We start from the raw sequence: 20,131 nt of genomic DNA on the forward strand, positions 1-20,131 counted from the left end.
TCTCAGACCTCCATCTCAGTGACACTATATTGTTGTACACCTCATCCACCGAGTCGGACATTGAAACACTTCATGGCAAGCAGCACCAGTTGTTTCACTGATCTGTAGGTTTTTCATTTCTTTTTTTCTTTTTTTTACTTTAGTATTCTCGTTTTTCAGTCCGGCCCGCGGCCTGCTCCTGAAGTCTCATCTGGCCCTTCCTTCGAAAAGGTTGCTCGCCCCTGCTTTAAGCAGTCCCTGTCGAAACTCAAGTCGGCATTTTACAAGGACGCGAAATGCTACAATCCGGTCCATTGTTCACTTGCGAGGCGTGAATCCAAATTGTTCAAGTCTATAAAACTTCATCAGATGAGATCGAATTTGCAACAGCAGTAGATGAGCGAGCTCATTGCCCAACAGATTGGGCAATGTAGTACCACGGTAATTGGGCCGTATTACAAGTCAAACCCGAGAAGTTTCGGGTCCCAACAAAGGTCGGTTTAGGGGCCGTATTACAAGGCCAATCTGAGAAGTTTCGGGTTCCTATAGAGTTATTCATCCCGAACTCTGTAGAAACCTGAAACTTCTCGGATTGGAATTGTGGTAAGGCCGCTAAACCGACCTTTGTAGGGACCCGAAACTTCTCGGGTTTGACTTGTAATACGACCCAATGATTGTTTCAGTCCTGTTGGTCCCGTTTCCCAAACCAGATAAGGAAAACCAACCCCCTTTTCCGGTCAAGAGTAATGGCACCGGTCTACCACACGACAGACAGCACTTTATGCATCCCATGGATCATGGCTTCATCTCCGCGTTGACTATACAGATCCCAGCTGCCTTTCCACCCCTCAATTTCCTCGTCGCCTCTCTCATCTCTGTCAGAAAGGTTGGAGTTTTGTCTGTTGGTGGATCAGCAGCCACCATCTGCATACCAGTCTGTAGGGAGCTGTCCGTTTGGGAGCTCTGACGTGTAAGGCTGCCCAAAGTACTCTGCCCAAAGAGCTCGGTACCCATCTGCAGGTGATACTATCTGCCCTAAGCCGTTCGGATAGTGCTCTTCTGAGATGTGCATTTTGAGCGGAGCCTCTTCAAGTTTGGGGAACAGACCTATGGTCGTTTGCATTTAGACAACACTCGACATCTTCAGTGAGACCCCTGACATACCTTTCCTTATCCTTTCCCAATAGGGTACTAGTCCTTCGTGACAGCCCTGTATCGCTTCAAATCTCCAGGCAGCCTGGCAACACAGCACTCCTCTATATTCACCAATGTCTCCTTTGAGGTTACTCCACCCCTTGACCTTGGACGCTCTCCTTTGCACTCTCGTCTGCTTTGAGAGTTTTACGTTTAAAGATATCCCACAACTCCGAAGGATATTCCAGAGTTCCAACCCCATCATACCGATTTTAAACTGCCACTGCATACATATGCCTAAAAATACGCCTGGTCCCTCAGTTTCTCAAGATGAAACCCCGGAGAGTTGCATCTTCAGATTTTCTTGGACCTGATGTGTATCCTCAGTCTTGCAACAATAATTCTGTGGTCGATCGCAAATAACTCACCATTCTGTAAAATCCTTAAGTACTGGAGGATCCTTGAACGAGTACAGAATGCCATATACATATCCTGAAAATTCACTCTTCCACGCCCTCACCCACCACGGACCCTTACAAGGGAGGCTGATCGTTGGGCCTATAAGCCCAACAGCCACAGGGGTAGCAGGAGGGTATAAGTAGCCACCACCTGACACGGTAGTGGCTACTTAGCTCATGGTCACGCAGACTAGCCGATGTATCTATCCAAGTCAGTAGGGCCACCCGTCTTGGCCGAAATAAGAGATCAAAGAGGTGTGTTGCTAGCCGCAGCACACGATTATAAGGACTCCCATCACCCAGCCTTACAGGGACACCACACACGGCAAACATGTGAAAGGACTAAGGTTTAGGGTGAGCTAATCAGTCCTTAGGACTTGGCACGTCCAACGGAGAGAAGGATTATTCAAAAAGAGGGAAAGAAGGATACAACACTGAGTGATTGAGTGCGCTGCGTTACTCATCCAAATAGGCCTGCCCCTACTCGAATTTCATAATTGAACCTTATATTTTTTTTTTGTTCCAACTTAAATTGGACACTTTAATCACTCTAAGGGGATCTTCCATTTATGAAACTAAGCTGAAAATATAAATAAATTTTCTTGAGAGCTTTGCCTCTCTTTATCCGAGAGGATCGAATTGACAGTCTTTGTGTCATCAGCAACTTTTGAAATATCTGTTCTTTTCTGTTGTTAATTTTCTGTTGCTTGACAGTTTTCTATCCATTTTTGTACTCTCTTGAATACTTAGTTGTTTGAGTTTATAAAGTAATTTATGATGTGGTCCTTTATCAAATGTCCTTTGAAAATCCAGATAAATTACGCCCAGTGATTTGGTTACGTCCGAAGCTGAGAAGAGGTCAATATAAAAGATCGAAAGGTCAGACATACAGGAACTTCTGTTTCGAAAGCCGTATCGTAAATTCTAAATTAGTGAGTAACTTTTAAGGTAGCTCACAGTTTTGTCTCTAATTATGCTCTCAATTATATTACCTACTACTTTATTCGAAGGCGGACAAGATTCTTTTATATGGAAAGCATCTATAACGGGGTAAAAACTAATTGAGAGAATGCAGAACGCCTGTAATTAAACTGTATTGTTTTGTCTCATGATAAAAATCAGTGTAATGTTAGCCATCTTTCAATGAGTTGGGACTATGTCATATAGCATGGACATACTATATTAGTATATGTACGAATATTGAGTATTTCATTTTTTTTTCTATAAATAGTGAAGGATGTGTACAATATGGTCCTGGATTTTTATTTGTTTTAATAGATTGGTGTGCATGTTTTTTTCAAAGTTGGCAAGGAAAAATAATTAATTTTGGAAGTTTTGCCACTTTTCATATACGCTGTTATTATCTGATTTTTCCATGCCAGTTTTCTCTTTTTTTTTGTAGTATGATCTTGTAACTTTAAAGTTAGTCACCAGAAATAAATTTTCAGTCACGATTGCTTGAGCTCTAATATCGATGCGAACCAGTTTGTGATCACAAGAACCGAGACGTTCTCCTACCGTAATATTACTGACTATATCAGCCTAAGTCACTATTACAAAGGGCTGGGTATTATTTTGTCTAGTTGGTTCTCTAGCCCTCTGACATTTAGCTAATTATCTTCTAGAAATTCAAGCATTCTGTTCGATTCATAATTGATAGCCAAGTGTTACCCAGTTTATATAGAGCAGATTAAAGTCCCTTAAAATCAATGCCTCGCGGTTTTTAAGTGTTTATGGTAAATCACTAAATACTTTATCATCAACATCGCGTGATTGTCCCGGGGGTCTTTAGGTGACGGATAAATAGATATTTTTTTGTTTTTTGTTTTTTTGTTTTGTTTTAACCGCACGGACAGGTTTTCCACAATATTATTTCTAAGTGTTTTAACAATGGGTTGCAAATAACTTTTGATGTAAGGAGCGTGCTGGCGAGGCGTCCTATAGTCTATCGAATCTAATTTGAGCCTTTAGGCATGGCTCCCCTGAGCCGCGCTAATGCCACATCACCCCATCACCCTGCTCAGAAGAGCTGGCTACCCCCCCCCCCCCTCTCTCTCTCTCTCTCTCTCTCTCTCTCTCTCTCTCTCTCTCTCTCTCTCTCTTAATTACGTTATATATAATATATTTTGCTTGGCTGTGCAGGACGCGAGAGTGAGACCTACGTGAGTCGTCAGTGGTGGCAGAAGGGTGAATAGTGGGGCACCATCGCATGAGCCACGTTGCGAAGTGAAATGGAAGGTTTACAGAGTCGTTGTCTTTCCCTCAAATCCCAAGCCCTTCATAACACCATGCAATCGTATTATGAATATATATATATATATATATATATATATATATATATATATATATATATATATATATATATATATTCCATAAATAGATAACGTACAGACTAACAGTGAGACAGATCGCCATGCGCAGGTCATCGCTAGATGTGTAAACAATGGGAGGTTCCCCGGGCCAAGCCACATAGACAAGGAAAAGTCAGTATTTAAAACTCATTGAGGCATTTCTTGTTGAAAGTTGGTAACAAGTGTTTTTAACCTAATTTGGGTATGCTGAATCCGAATCTGCTTGTTACCACGCTGGTAAATGCTTTATAAGGGCTCAAAATTGCAATTCAAAATGGCCACCAAAATCATGCTAATTTGAGGTTCGCATTTTTTAAATTTCATTCTTAGACTGAAAATATGTTAACAGATAAGGCAATTAATGTATTCAAAAGAACTTCCACATGCCTAAGACCAACTGAGTTGATATCAAGCAAAACAAACATAGCAGCACCCCACCAGAGGCCAAAATCCAAGATGGCCGCCATCAAACTTAAACAAGGCATATCTCTTGTCCTATATGCGCTACAAACACGTTCTTGATGTCTATATGCAAATGCATGTTTCTAATAGCAAGGAATCCAACTAGATGGTCCTATCCAATACAAAACATACTTGAGGTCAAACAGGATGAACAAATCCAAGATGGCCACCACTAAAACTCCAATTTGTATATGTGGTTCAACACTACCCAGGCACTTTATCTTGGTGTCTAAATGTATCTTCTTTATTAAAGGGTACCAAGTCGCAACATAATGTAGTATAGTCTTTATCTCATAAAATGTAGTAAAACATATAATCCTGTACAATTGGAATCTAATCAACAATTACCCCTACCAAGTTTGAAAGCGGCAAACATTTGTTTTCACAATACATGTAGATTTAATTTCATATTAAACATGATAAAAAACTGGGACAGGAATCCTTGAACGCTTTTGTTAAGGAAAGACTGGTGGATACAGAGCAACCAACCAAAACCAAATTCCATGATCCACTCCTGAAAAATAAAGCACTGACTTTCTCAAACCTGTATAAAGTTCAGACGAAGGCTGCTACTGGAAAAGTCCAAAGCTTGAAAGCAGACAGGAACATCATGCAACGGCTGATCACTGCATATGAAGCCGGCCGAAAGGTCAATCTCTATGAGATATTGAAGCATGAATTGATGCCAGTACCAATAGCGTTAGCTGAGACTGATGGTACACTTCGCAGTGGAGCAAAATCACTGCTGATGGATGCAATGACATCTGGTACAACATGTCCACCTACCATCAAACCAGAAGGAACATCATGTCTTATCATTGATGGTCATGCACTCATCCAAGCTATCGGTAAGCCTGCCAGAGCCAAAACCTTTGGAGATTTGGCAGGCATTTTTGTGCGTTCAGTCGTGCAATCTGGATTCCTTTTCGACAGAATACATGTACTATTCGACAGATACTATGCAACAACAATCAAGGTTAGCACACGAACGAAACGGTCTAAATCAGCACAGCCTATCAGGAAAGTAGTTACAGATGGATCAGTACCATTACCAGTCAATTGGGACAATTTTCTTGCATTGGCAGAAAATAAAGCGGATCTTGCTCGATTTCTTTCACAGCAACTTATGCAAAACTCACCCAAAGACAAATGTATCATTGTAGCTGGTGGCTTTGAAAATGAAGAAGAAGTGCAATGTTCTGACCAAACGAAAGAGCTGGGTAATTTGAGAGCCAAACACGAAGAGGCCGACACACGGGTTATACTCCACTGCCTGCATGCTGAATCACAAACTATTGTTGTGTCTGCTCGCGACACCGACGTATTTGTCCTCCTGGTGGCACATTTTCATAAGTTTGACTGTTCTTATTTGTGGATGAAAGCAGGCACATCAAAGAAACAGAAATACGTTCCAGTCCACACTGTATGCAGTGAACTATCGTTTTCTCAGTCTGTCTCACTGGCATTGCTTCCTTTCCATGCGCTCACAGGATGTGACACCGTGTCATTTCTGGCAGGACAGTAAAAAAACAGCATGGAAAGTGTTCAAGGAACAACACCATCTGTTGGTGGGTCTTGGCAATGGTGAACTCAATGATGACAAGATTAAGTCAGCTGAGAAATTCGTTTGCCGCATATATGGCAGTGAAGAGGATGACATTGATAAAGCCAGAGTCATATCATTCACAGGATCACGCTCCATGCAAGTACTCCCGCCCAGCAGCGATGCTCTACGATTGCATGTTCACAGAGTCCACTACCAAGCTTCGGTTTGGCGACAAGCACATCCAAACTTACCTGAACCTACAGCACATGGCTGGAACCTGGTGGATGGAAAGCTCATTCCAACACTGACATCTCTTCCAGCAGTTCCCGAGAGCTGCTTAGAAGTGGTGTCATGTTCATGTACCACACGTTGCCAAACATTAAGATGCAAGTGTCGCAAATCAAAACTGTTGTGCACTGGAGCCTGCAAATGCGTACACACTCTGGATTCTTGCATGAACATACAAGACTAGTATAGAATACCAGCCTCCAGTTTACTTTCATTTCAATTACGTGTTTCTCTAATTTGCAAACCTATGACTAAATCAATATATTTCATTCATAAAAATGTTATTCTGAATGTACTTGGCATGGTGGTGTTTTTTTTTTTTTAATAAAGACAACTAGCTTTGTTGTTGTCAACAAGTAGCCATAGTCATATAGTTTTGGCTTACCTGATGTTGGAAAAGGCAATTTACGGTTTAATGTTAGTGGTAACCATCTTGGATGTGTTCCTCCCATTTGACCCCAAGTATGTTTTGTTTTGGATATAAGTTATGTAAGACCATCTAGTTGGATTCCTTGCTATTAGAAACCTACATATAGACACCAAGAACAAGTTTGTAGCGCATATAGTACAAGAGATATGCCTTGTTTAAGTTTGATGGCGGCCATCTTGGATTTTGGCCTCTGGTGGGGTGCTGCTATGTTTGTTTTGCTTGATATCAACTCAGTTGGTCTCAGGCATGTGGAAGTTCTTTTGGATACATTAATTGCCTCATCTGTTAACGTGGTTTCAGTCTAAGAATAAAATTTAAAAAATGAGAACCTCAAATTAGCATGATTTTGGTGGCCATTTTGAATTGCGATTTTGAACCCTTATAAAGCATTTACCAGCTTGGTAACAAGCAGATTTGGATTCAGCATACCCAAATTAGGTTAAAAACACTTGTTACCAACTTTTAACAAGAAATGCCTCAAACACTTTATTGAAGGGCCTTTTGAGATTTTTCATCCTGACTAACAAGCCTCAAGTTAGAGTCGATGTACTATAGAGGACATGGGTTTGTGTCTCGCCCGCCACTGCCAACTAGCAGTTTTCAGTCATCTCCAAGCAAGGTGGCGCTACTATAAAGCACTTGCCTACTGCATAACAGGCTGGAACCAACAAGTAGTCTCCATCAAGAAAGCATACCGGCACCATAAGCTTGACGTAAACTAAGTTAGTTCTGCCAGAATCGTAGGTATCTCTGCCACGTTCTTATGACAATATATCAAACAGTATAGTCTGATCATACTCGAACGACCTATAGCCTTTCAGATACCCATATTTCATCTCATTCAGTTACATAAAGTGACATACGACTTTGCAAGTGTCTACACATAAGGAATTTTGATGTGTTGCATGTAAATAATATGGGTAGCCTAATATTCGAAATAGCCTTGCATCGCATTCAAGTTATTATTTACTATTTTATGCTATTTCAATTATTAATCGTTTTCTACATGCAGTAGATTATTAACATACATGTACACTTTATTTGCACTTGCAGAGACATATGTCTTTTAATATACCTGAAATGAGCTATCAATCAATGAATTAAAAAAAAAAAAAACATAGATCGTTCGAGCATGATGTGACTATGTTCTTTGATACAAGCTTGTCTTTTCCTGTGCTTGTATGTTAGATTTTCGATGCAAACGACTGAGTTGTTTTTTGTATACATAAACATTCAAATATATTATTGAATAATAAGCTTGAATGTCTATTACAACAACTGATTTTCACGTATTCACGAACTAGAAATGCGCAGGTGCCACATCCATCAAAATTCCCGCTTTGCTGGTGGACAGATGAAATGAAACAGACTATAAGTATGGTCACTATAAGCAGCTAAACAGCTGCAGATCATTAACGTTTGGCAGGCTATAATGATAAGCTATGCCTTGTCCAATACCATATTCCCTCAAGAGTGCACCCTACACACCCACTCACCCACAGAGAGAGAGAGAGAGAGAGAGAGAGAGATGGGGGGAGTCGTTTGAAGGGCTTGGAACAATATGCGGGGTGTCAGAGAGCTGCGGACAATATGTAAGGCGAGGGGCGTTTAGTGGCTGGGCTGTGTGGGACAGACATGGTTGCTTGTGTGTGGCATGGCGATGTGCCAGGCTCTCGACAGCTCTCTTGCTTCCTCCGCATCCCCTGCCACGCATATATTATCTGTTATAAACGTGCCACCATTACTATGACGTCACGTTGTGTTCACTTACTTTCACCTCTGCGTCCAGCCCTCATCCACCGTAATCCTCTCGATGTCTTCGACGCTACCCTAATGACACTGCTTTTACATATATGTAATTTCAAAAAAGTATTTCACGAAAATCACTGTTCTCGATATTTTCGGGCATTGGTAAATTATAAGATAAATTACTCTGATAATGATTTTACCAGACGCCAGTAAAATAGATTTATCACGTCAAGTCGCAGGTTAATTTCAACAATGTATTTATTCAAAATTCATTTCTGTATAGTGACAAGCAGGTCAATATGCAGACACTTGAAGTGCGTTCCATTACTGTCTTTGTCAGACGTTACACAGGCGATCCATTTCCGTCGTGACCTTGTGTGTGTGTGTGTGTGTGTGTGTGTGTGTGTGTGTGAGAGAGAGAGAGAGAGAGAGAGAGAGAGAGAGAGAGAGAGAGAGAGAGAGAGAGAGAGAGAGAGAGGATGACTTGTTAGGATAATATCATATCAATAATAATAATAATAATAATAATAATAATAATAATAATAATAATAATAATAATAATAATAATAATAGCCTTCTAGTGATAAGACTGCCACCCCTGTATGATCTGCTGTCAATGGTGACCCTCAACACCACTGTCCTTAACACCGTTTAGTAGCAACACGTCTTCCACTTCACCTACTCAACCATTTCAAAGAATCAACACTGATTTGGGTACAATTGTCGAGCTGCAGCTGAAAGGAAGCATAGGACCTGGACATGTTACAAGATACATATACACTCTAACAATGCTTAGCACAGAAGAGTGCTAAAATATGACGAGGACAGCAAAGTGGGCAAAAACAAGGTGGGATGCCAGTACGAAGAGGGAAGCTGTCATCCAACCAACTCGACCCCAAACAGTGGCCTTACCCCCCAAGAACTCATACCGCCCCTGACGAAGCCTGGCGGAGACTTGGCCATCACCATCAGGGAAAATGCTGACCTGGCTCATCATTTTAATCAAAAGATGAAAACCCAGGAACCAGACAGGCAACTCCCTACCTTCCCCCACCTTATCGCGTCAAGACTACAGAGTGTGCCAGTCTCTGAGCACGCTTTTAGGGGCTATCTGAGGAGTGTGAAGGCTAGGAAGATGCGAGGTGCTAACGGCTGAGCCCGCACCTACTGCGTCCTCTTGCCCAGATTTTTCGGCAGTATCCTCAAACCGGGAAGACCAGAGTCACACCCGCACATACGAAAAAATGTATGTCTGAGCCAGGCACTTACAGATCATATTTGCTCCTCTCAGTCGTCAGTAAAATATTTGAGAGGATCATCGAGGAGCTGCTGGCAGCCTTCCTCGAGGAGAACCTCTTACATTAACCTGTAGTTTGGCGTTCGGAAGGGCCGCTCCACCTCCGACCTCTTAATACTTCTATCAATCTCCTGGCACGACGTCCTCTAAACCAGTTTCCCCACCTTCGTGATTGCCCTGGACGTAGCTGGAGCCTCCGACTACGTGTGGCACCGCGGTCTGACGGCGAAGCTCGAGCAACTGGGCATCACAGGAGACCCGCTGCACCTGTTATCCAGCTACTTGTCAGATGAAAGCCTCCGCTTTGCAATGAACGGAAGCACATCGGCCAGTTTCCCGATGGAGACCATCGTCCCACAGAAGTCCTTCCTCGGACCCATACTATGAAATGTATACCTTAACGATCGCCTGCAATCCATCATGGCAATATGCGCCTTTGCCGAAGACTGCACTCTCTTTCGAACATTATAAGAGGTAGGAAGCCCAGGACGTGATAGTCTTTCAACCGGCACTTGGGAGACGTGGCCTGGCCTGGGGAGAAATTTGGCAAGTTAAGTTTTTCTCCTGACAAAACTCAAGTCAAGGATATATAACGCTCTCGTGAAGACGCAAGGCAACTCTACGACAGGCTGAGATTCGGGAACGGTACCGTCCCTCTGGAGCACAGCGTGGACATCCTTGGCATGGAGGTGGACTCTGCTGCGCTGGGACCGTCACCTTCAAAGAGTTTCGCAGAAAGTCTCACAGAAGGTGACCCTGCTGCGCCACATGTAGCACCTCCTTGATACTGAGTGACTGAGCACCCTCTACTAGGTACAAATCAGGCCAGTGATAGAGTTCCGCTGCTCACCTGGATGTCAAATGCCCACTGCAACATCAACTTGCTGGACAAGGTGCAGAGGAGGCTAGATCGCCTTATCAGCGGCACTCACCACCAATGACCACGCCATTGGGAGAGGCAGCAAAGACAACAACAACACGCGCGACGGGCTGACCCGGCCACGAACCGCTGGACAGATATTTACATAGATTTACATAGAAAATCAGACCACACAGACCCCATGGCCCAGAGAGAGAGAGAGAGAGAGAGAGAGAGAGAGAATAAAAAAAAAACTATAACGGCAATAGAGTCTTGAGCTCCTCCTTGGCATTCTTTTCAACAATATCTGCATCTCCTTGCCGGCAGCACTTGATCATGAGATGCCGCGCCACACAACGCTACAGAAGCTCGTGCACAACACGCAAACAATGCTGCGAGAGTGAAATATCTTGGTGAAGTTAACTCTACCATGGCATAAAACTTCCCCTGAGCGCCGCTGCTGCCGGATCACAACAAAAGCTCGCACTTTATCGCCGAATATTTTATTTCAGTATCCTGGCCATGGACGACGAGCCTTTACTGCGCCAAGAATTGTAGGGAAACTAAGCAATGCGAATTAGTAAACTGGAAGAGGAAAGACCTTCCAAAGAATAACAATAGAAGAGTCAACAATGGTGAGCTGGGTCATTTATGTGTGTGTGTGTGTGTGTGTGTGTGTGTGTGTAATTCACCACGGCCTGATCACGAGTTGGACTCACTTTCGCCAGCAGGTATCCTCACGACGTGAGCACGTGCTCATTTTGTCGAACTCGGGGTACTGCCAAGATCTCACACACCACACACCCCATCCCCCTTGCTCATGGGAGGACAGTAACCACTCCTAGTCAACGGAAAGAATCCGGCCTGATCGGGGCTCGAACCGTCGCCTCTTTGGCCGTGAAGCCTTGCAGCGCGGCGCTCTAACCAATTGAGGTATCGGAACGGTGTTTTTTTTTTTTTGTGTGTGTGTGTGTAATTCATCACGTGTGTAATTGATCACGAGCTGAACTCGTCACCGCCAGCAAGTACCTTCCCGATTAGATTCGATCTCAGGGTACTGCTGGGACTCTCACACATCAAACACCCCACCCCCTTGCTTAAGGGGGGACAGTAACCACTCCTTGTCAGCCTGGCCCGAACCTCCGCCTGCCAGGTCGCGAAGCTTGGCAGCGCGGACCTTTTACCACTGAGCTGTCGGAGCGGGTTGTGTGCGCGTGTGTGTGTGTGTGTGTGTGTGTGTGTGTGTGTGTGAGAGAGAGAGAGAGAGAGAGAGAGAGAGAGAGAGAGAGAGAGAGAGAGAGAGAGAGAGAGAGAGAGAGAGAGAGAAGGAGATTGGATATGCACTTGACTGCCGCCTCGCTTCCGATCTAGGAAATAAAAAGTTTCAATAAACAAAGTCGGTGAAGGAAGGACAGTAAAAATTAAGGACCGTTGCTCTGAGAAAGGAAACCAGTTAAAGCAGAAAGGAAAAGGGTAAAAAAAAAAAAAAATACGGACTCTGTTATTGTCTCTGGATTTCTATACGCTATTTAAATAAGTTTTATTCCAAATGTTTATTGAGCAGGTTTTCTAAATTAGGTATTCAGTACGTTACCGTCTCACGGTCATCGCGATTATGATACATTTTCATTCAGATTTATTCATAGATATCATTATCAAAGGCACTTAAAAATAATACACGCTGTGGAGGAATAGAGAACATAGCTTTATTGATTATTTTTGTCTTGTTAAGTAAAAGGTTTTCGGAGGAACTCAAATTGGATGTTTGTTTCTTTGGACATGCATTAACACAATCTTTTTATTGTCGCTTGCAACATTGTTCACATAATGCATGGTATGAACTTTTGAACAAGGATAATAACACATGTAATATACTAACAAGAACTTCACTTTTTATGACTACATGGCAAAAGCAATCAACTTACACATGGCACCTGTCCCTGGAGGACCCGGGTTCAAGTCCCGCCCGCCGATACAAGCTGACTATATTCAGTCATCGAGTCGCTTAAATCTACCTGTATGCTGTCCTGAACACGTTCCATCAACCCGGACTCTAACGGAACTCTCTAGAGTGGAGCGAAGACGAGTTCCAGATGGGCAGCATGAGTCAAGCAAGCAACACTTGTCTGCACCACCAATGGGTAGGGTCCGACCAACAGGCGCCAAACATAAAAAAATAAATAATTGCCAAGACAATCATGACACCGAAATAAACTTGGAGCAGTTTGAGAGTTAGTCAGCATATCAAACGCATAACAGCTGTCAAAAGGTGCAGAAGAAGGACGTTTTGCTTCCTATCACCGTTTTAGTCCTATTTCATGTTCCGGTGTGGTGCTTTTGAAATCTTTGGCAGCAATACCACTCGTTCCATTGCTCATCAGGTGGAAGTAATCTAAACTAATAGGAGCCTTATTTTTGGAGTGCGTAGGTCTTTTTTTGTCGATATTAATATTTTTAGAACCTTGACTCATTTTATATTATATGGCTTTTCGCATGCCCTAGATCAGACGATTATAATATTATAGATGTCAAAAATTACAATGTTGTGCAAATAGTATAATCTTCAGAAAAGTTTGATACAGCAAAGACACGACATACAACTTTAACTACACAACTAATCCTCGTGTGCAGCAACTACAGCGAAGGTCCCGATAAGTAGCACCGATTGGACAACAAAGCCGTGGATCATAGGTACTACCTAGCCACAGGCACCAGGTGAGGAAACCCAAGAAATTTATTCTCACCTGGGGTCAATGGCGAGTTGCTCACTGACATGACCTGACCTACAGTGTCCAGAGCAGGAGGAAGGAGGGAGAACAACAGTGGTGAGAATCGACCACTCCTGCCTATATCCTCCCACCCCCCGTCCCACCTTTACTACTGACACTTTCGGGTTTGCATGCATGCATGATATATTGCTGCATGATTTTATTACTGCCTTCCAGTTTGACCTTAACCTCCCGAGTCAGTATAGACAAGTACTTTGTTAGAAAAAAAAGCAGTGTTTTCTTATGGTTAGGTGTCTCTCCCTTGAGTTGTATATAAAGATAGCATTTTTAAATTTCAAGCGGACCGCCCGAAGCCTCTCCCTACGACCAGCGCCTCGCCAGGTATTTCAGGTGTTGACCCGCCAAAGTTTAGTCTTTCTTAGGCTTGGGATTGTTTACCGGTGGTCTAGAGGTCCTTAGTGTGCCGCAACTCTTATATATATATATATATATATATATATATATATATATATATATATATATATATATATATATATATATATATATATATATATATGTATGTATGTATGTATATATATATATATATATATATATATATATACATACAGACATATATATATATATATATATATATATATATATATATATTTCATGCACCGTGGTCCCTGGCACCCCAGAATGCTGCTGTGCCCTCCCCTCGCTCTCTAGGTGTGAGTCGGAGCGCTGTCGCTGGCCGATCCCCTCCCCTACACAGCGGCCTCCCTTCATCCCCCAAAAACCTCTGACCGCCGCTGCTGAATGTGCTTCAGTACTTCACCATCACCACCACTACCACTACTACCTGTGTCTTTGCCTCGTGCGTAGCCGTGCCTTGCCCTCCCTCCCTCCCTACCCTTGCACTCCATCACTATGAATTAGTGTAGTCATATATGTGCCCTTGTTTATGACGACCATACTTTTTTACAGCATTTACGGAGGCCATTTGCCTAGTTTTGGTAGCGTGTAGTGGAGACGCGGCGACCCTTCCAGCCTGCCGGGCAAAGCTGGCCTGGCGCACCCCCAAGAACCTTGACACACACACACACACACACGCGTACAGCACACACGCGCACGTACGCCACACACACGCACGCACACGACACACACACACACACACACACACACACCACACAAACAAACACTGGCACCACACACACACACACACACACACTCTCTCTCTCTCTCTCTCTCTCTCTCTCTCTCTCTCTCTCTCTCTCTCTCTCACACACACACACACACACACAAGTACACAGCATCAAGGTCGTTTTCCCGCACGTCGCAGGATAGCCTAACTCCCGGTTACATGCCTATGATATAATTTTTCCCCATATGAGATTTGGCTGTTCATGAAACTTCTATGTGATTTATTGCAGTGAATATGTGTATTATTGTAATGTGTGGTGATAAATATATTTTCATTTAGATAAATAAATACATTAATAGTGCTAGTTTCCAGTTTACATTATTTTTTTGTGAATGTCCATGTGTCATATTTACATATTTCCATTAGTGTGTTGGATTTAGTGTCGATCCCTACACTGTCCCTTATTGCCTAGTGTTTATCCCTTGTCTCTGGTGAAGCCAGAGCGCATTAGTTTAAAACATGAAACAGGAACCAGTCACACTCTTCCCTGCCCGGTTAGTCTCAGTCAACTATGTCAGTACTATCTGTTATCCCTTCAGGCCTTGCAGTTCCCATTAGGGGCACTCAGATAATACTTTCCACCCTGAAATGCATCCTTCTTAGTCAGCCTCGAAGAAATATTGAATCTATTACAACTCTTCAATATATATATTTATATATATATATATATATATATATATATATATATATATATATATATATATATATATATATATATATATATATATATTGAAGTTCTTTACCAACTTTCATCATGCCTTCACCAGGAAAAACGCGAGAGAGAAGGAGAAAGAGGCCGCCGCCATGTTTGAGAGCGCCCACATCTTCCAGGAGTACACCTACAAAAAGATCACCGCCTGTGATGTATGCCACCAGATCCTGAGAGGTGGGTCCCGCAACGCTTTTTTATTAATAAAAATATAATGAGTTTGAATTTGTCACCGCTATAGTCTTATTTTTCACCGCCAGCTGTAATATCGGAAACTTCATTTATTTCATTTTCAGCCAAATGTTTTATGCAATACAAATTGCCGATTAACTTGATCCTGTTTATGTGTAAAAAATCACTGAGTACTCTCTCTCTCTCTCTCTCTCTCTCTCTCTCTCTCTCTCTCTCTCTCTCTCTCTCTCCGGGGTGCCAAAATCGCGCCAAACCTCCACTTCACACATCATTGCATTGACTCAGAAAACATAGCGAACAGAATGCTTGGCTACACTATGAGAAAAACTAGTGAAGTATTTTCACTGTACAACAGTTGAGTCAGGTCCCATTTTGAATAAGCGGTACAGTTTTAGTCTCCACTTCGCAAAGGACATTGCAAAATTAGAAGTTGTGCAACGCAGGGCATCAAAGATGATATGTTCCTTGCGCAACAAACCTTACGATGAAAGGCTATCATCATTTAAGCTTTTCTCTTATGAGAAACGTCGCCTCCGAGAAAAGTTGATCGAATATTTCAAAATATACAATGGTTTTATGAATGTGGACAATTCCGAATTGTTTTTGATCGATGACACGTTCCGAACTTGGAATAATGACACAAAATTTAAGTATAAACAAATAAATTCAGACTGCACAAATTTTAATTCACTAACGTTGTAGCGCGAGAATGGAATATGCGCCCACCTTCAGTGGTTCAGTGCAATACGATTAAATGATTTAAAAACAAGCTCGACCGCCACTTCCTTCAACATGGTATTCTCTAAAGTCGAAATGCAAAGTATTGGTGGCATTAAACATTAAACTGAATAGGATTTCACTTAGGCTTAAGGACACACCACCTTGTTTGGACCAGGATCCATACAACAGACGGGTCGGCTCGCGCTCGCTCAGTGTCAGTGCGTGACGTCATGTGGCCCAAGCGCCTCATAGCCTGGCCGCACTCTCCTGTAAGAAAACAGCCATCCATCTACTCTGATGTGTGACACAGTGCTCTAGCCTCCTTAGCAGATATGCCTAGTAACTGCTCAGTGTATGGGCGCAACAATACTGTACAGAATACGGGAAATACTGTGCGATATTTCAGATTTCCGAGAGAGGAATCGGTAAGAAAACTGTGGGTGACTTGTCGCCGCCGTAAACACAACATAAACACAGAATATGCACTTGTCTGTTCCGTGTATTTCACAAAATGCACAAAATTCACAATATATATATATATATATATATATATATATATATATATATATATATATATATATATATATATATATATATATATATATATACATATATATATATATCTATATATATCAGAGCTGGGAACATGCAATCATCAATCCGATCGTCCGATCTTCCGATCTGATCGGAACAGCAATTGGCGATCGGAATGCAAAGATTGTATCATCTTTGTAAAAGGTAATCTGACTGTGGAGATCGGAACTTCACAAACTAACTTCCGATCACATAAAAAAAATTGTGGTCAACGTTGTCATGGCAACAACTGACTGCAGACATTTTGAAACCTCACTTCTTACAATTATGTTTATACAAGTTACTAAATAGTTTCTTCAATAAGCGTATTTATTTATAATATTAAGCGATAATTATTGATCGTTGATTTATTTAATCCTGATAAGGTATCGTGAACGAAACGCAGGCGCAAAGTCGCTTTATTTACTTGGCGCTCACTCCATTAACCAAGCTAAATCGACTAACCCCTGTACCTGGTGAGGGACAAACGCATTTTTTATATAATCTAAGGCTTTACCTTCTAACTAAAGTAATTCATGTATGTGAATATGACTAGGCTATATGTTACTATGGTGACGTAATTTATCGACTATAGACTCTAAAGCTGCGTCCGCACTAGGCCTGACGAGGCGACTTGATCTTGCATTGCCTCGCCAGTCATTGTTATTCTTGTAATGTTTATTTTTCACTTGCCAGATGCAGGGGTGCTGTTTCAGAATATCAATCATCATATGAGTGTTGCCCCGAGTTCACTCAACGTTGTCCTCAACGTTTTCAGCTTTGATCTGAGAGCAGCACGCAGCTGATGTTGCCACGTTCACGCCTCCTGCCCCAAAAATACCTCTCGCCAGAATGGACATGTTTCCGGTCAACATATTTATTTCAAATTCTGCCTGTATAGATAAAATAGGCCCTAAATTCAGCTATGGTGCTATTTTTTCTTCATGTAAAATAGTAAATGTGGTATAAAATATGGATTAAAGTTGAGGAAAAATCACGTGACCTGGAAACGGGTGCTGATTGGTCGTGACGTCACGATGCAGTCAGCAGGCCGCCAACTTTGTGTTACTCCGAGATTTCGTGTTGTGGTGTATGTTTCTAGTGTCTAGCAATGCCTGGAGACGTAACCCGCAGTCGTTGGTGATTCGTGCCAATATATATATATATATATATATAAATATATATATATATATATATATATATATATATATATATATATATATATATATATATATATATATATATATTTTGAGGCTCTCTCAGACTCCCTTGAGCGAGCACTTGGTACCCTGAGGGATTTTTTAGTATAGGCGAGGGGGGGAGTAATGGGAGCAATGGGAGGAGTAATGGGAGGGGACATCTAACTCATAATATAACCAGGCAGCTTAGAAGTAATTCTAGGGGAGTAACAGAGGACGGGCTAAGAATCTTCTATACTAACAGCAGGAGCCTCAGAAACAAGATAGACTTACTAAGGGGTGAAGCTTGTTCAGAAAATTTTGACATAATAGCGATCACTGAGACATGGATAGACCCTGCTAATAGAAATTTTAGGTCAGAATTTGAAATAACGGGTTATCAGATGTTTCACAAAGACAGAGGAGGCAGAAAGGGAGGTGCGCTATATGTTAAAGACTCACTTAAATGTTTAGTTAACAGTTCAGTCAAAACTAACATGGATTCAGAATCAGTTTGGGTGAACGTTTACAAAGGGAAAGAAAAACTAACTCTAGGAGTTCTGTACAGGCCACCCAACCTTAACAGGCAGGACACGAGTGTATTACTACAGGAGATTGGCAGGGCGAGTATGAGCAAAAATGTCTGCGTAATGGGGGACTTTAATTATAGGAATATAGACTGGGAAGACCTAGTGGGTGACCTGGAAGCCGAGAACTTTCTTGAAGTTATACAAGATAATTTCCTTAAGCAGGTAGTTACTGAGCCTACCAGAGGAGATAACATATTAGACTTAGTCCTAACCAATAATGGGAACTTGCTACGTGAGTTGGAGGTGGGCGGCGAGTTAGGAAATAGTGACCACAGAACGGTTCGTTTTATCTTAGACTGTGCGGTAACCCGCGAACCAAACCCAGTGTTAGTGCCAGATTTCAGAAGAGCAAATTACGAGGGGCTTCGAAGACATCTTGAAGGGGTAAACTGGGATAATCTAGGGATTCATGAGGGCCAGAACTGCGGATTGGAGAGCCAGGAGAACCAGGTAGAAATGTCTTACAATAATTTAGTTAGAGTAATAGTAGAGGGGCAAGGATAGCATATACCACAGCGAACACTTAGAAAAGAAAACAATGATCCTAAGTGGATGACTCGTGGAGTAAAACACGAGATTGGGTTAAAAAAGGGAATTTATCAGAAAATAAAGAATGGGGAAACACATCTCAGGGGCCGGTACTTCGAGCTATCTAGATTAGTTAAGAAAAACACCAGGATAGCAAAAAGGAACTATGAGATCAAAGTAGCAAATGAGGCGAAAAGTAATCCTAAGGGCTTCTTTCAGATGTATAGAACAAAAACACGGGAGAAAATTGGACCGCTGAAAACAAACACAGGGGAGCTAGTAAAAAATTACGAAAATATGAGCACATTGTTGAACAACTACTTCCTTTCAGTATTCACACAGGAGGATCGAACGACTATACCGGAAAGAGTTCAGGTGTACGAGGGCGGGGATGGCGATAAATTGAGGGATATAATCATTACCAGGCAAGTAGTTCAGGATGAGATAGATAAGCTTAAGAAGAACAAGTCGCCAGGTCCTGACGGGATATTTCCGAGGGTATTAAAGGAATTAGGTGATGTACTCAGTGACCCACTAACCGACATCTTTAAGATGTCGGTAAATACTAGCTATGTGCCGAGCCTATGGGAAGTAGCTAATGTGACGCCGATTTTTAAAAAGGGGGACAGGTCAGTTGCTTCAAACTATCGCCCAATTAGCTTAACATCGGTTATAGGCAAGATGCTGGAGTCCATAATAGCCAGGAACATTCGGGAGGATTTAGAGAAACATAGCTTAATTCACGACTCGCAGCATGGGTTCACAAAAGGTAGGTCATGCCTCACCAATCTCTTGTCCTTCTACAATAAAGTATTTGAGGCGGTTGACAGAGATGAAAATTATGATGTAATCTATCTTGATTTTAATAAAGCGTTTGACAAAGTTCCTCACCAACGACTGTTGCTTAAATTACAGGCTCACGGAGTAGAGGGTAAAGTTTTGAACTGGATCAAGGCGTGGCTTAGCAATAGGAAGCAAAGAGTGCAAATCAATGGTAAAAGATCTGACTGGGGATGTGTTACGAGTGGGGTCCCACAAGGTTCGGTATTAGGTCCACTTTTGTTTATTATTTATATCAATGACTTAGATACAGGAATTAGTAGTGATGTTAGTAAATTTGCAGATGATACCAAGATCGGTAGAGTAATTGAGTCGGATCAGGACGCTAGTATTCTC

General features: G+C 42.1%; 1 protein-coding gene across 4 annotated transcripts in view; it reads left to right on the top strand.

Moving 5' to 3' along the window:
- The window catches only part of LOC127003509 (SH3 and cysteine-rich domain-containing protein 2-like), a 74,049-nt gene that overhangs the window by 15,740 nt on the left and 38,178 nt on the right, over nucleotides 1–20,131 (top strand). For 3 of the 4 annotated variants that reach the window (XM_050870346.1, XM_050870323.1, XM_050870341.1), the window contains exon 2: nucleotides 15,233–15,351. In XM_050870346.1, coding sequence (XP_050726303.1) covers nucleotides 15,233–15,351 — 119 coding nt within the window. Of the gene's footprint in view, nucleotides 1–11,862; nucleotides 13,664–15,232; nucleotides 15,352–20,131 lie in introns of those variants that run through there. The other variant, XM_050870331.1, reaches the window with a different exon arrangement.

Source organism: Eriocheir sinensis, chromosome 3, assembly GCF_024679095.1.
Source record: "Eriocheir sinensis breed Jianghai 21 chromosome 3, ASM2467909v1, whole genome shotgun sequence".
Classification (NCBI taxonomy): Eukaryota; Metazoa; Arthropoda; class Malacostraca; order Decapoda; family Varunidae; genus Eriocheir; species Eriocheir sinensis.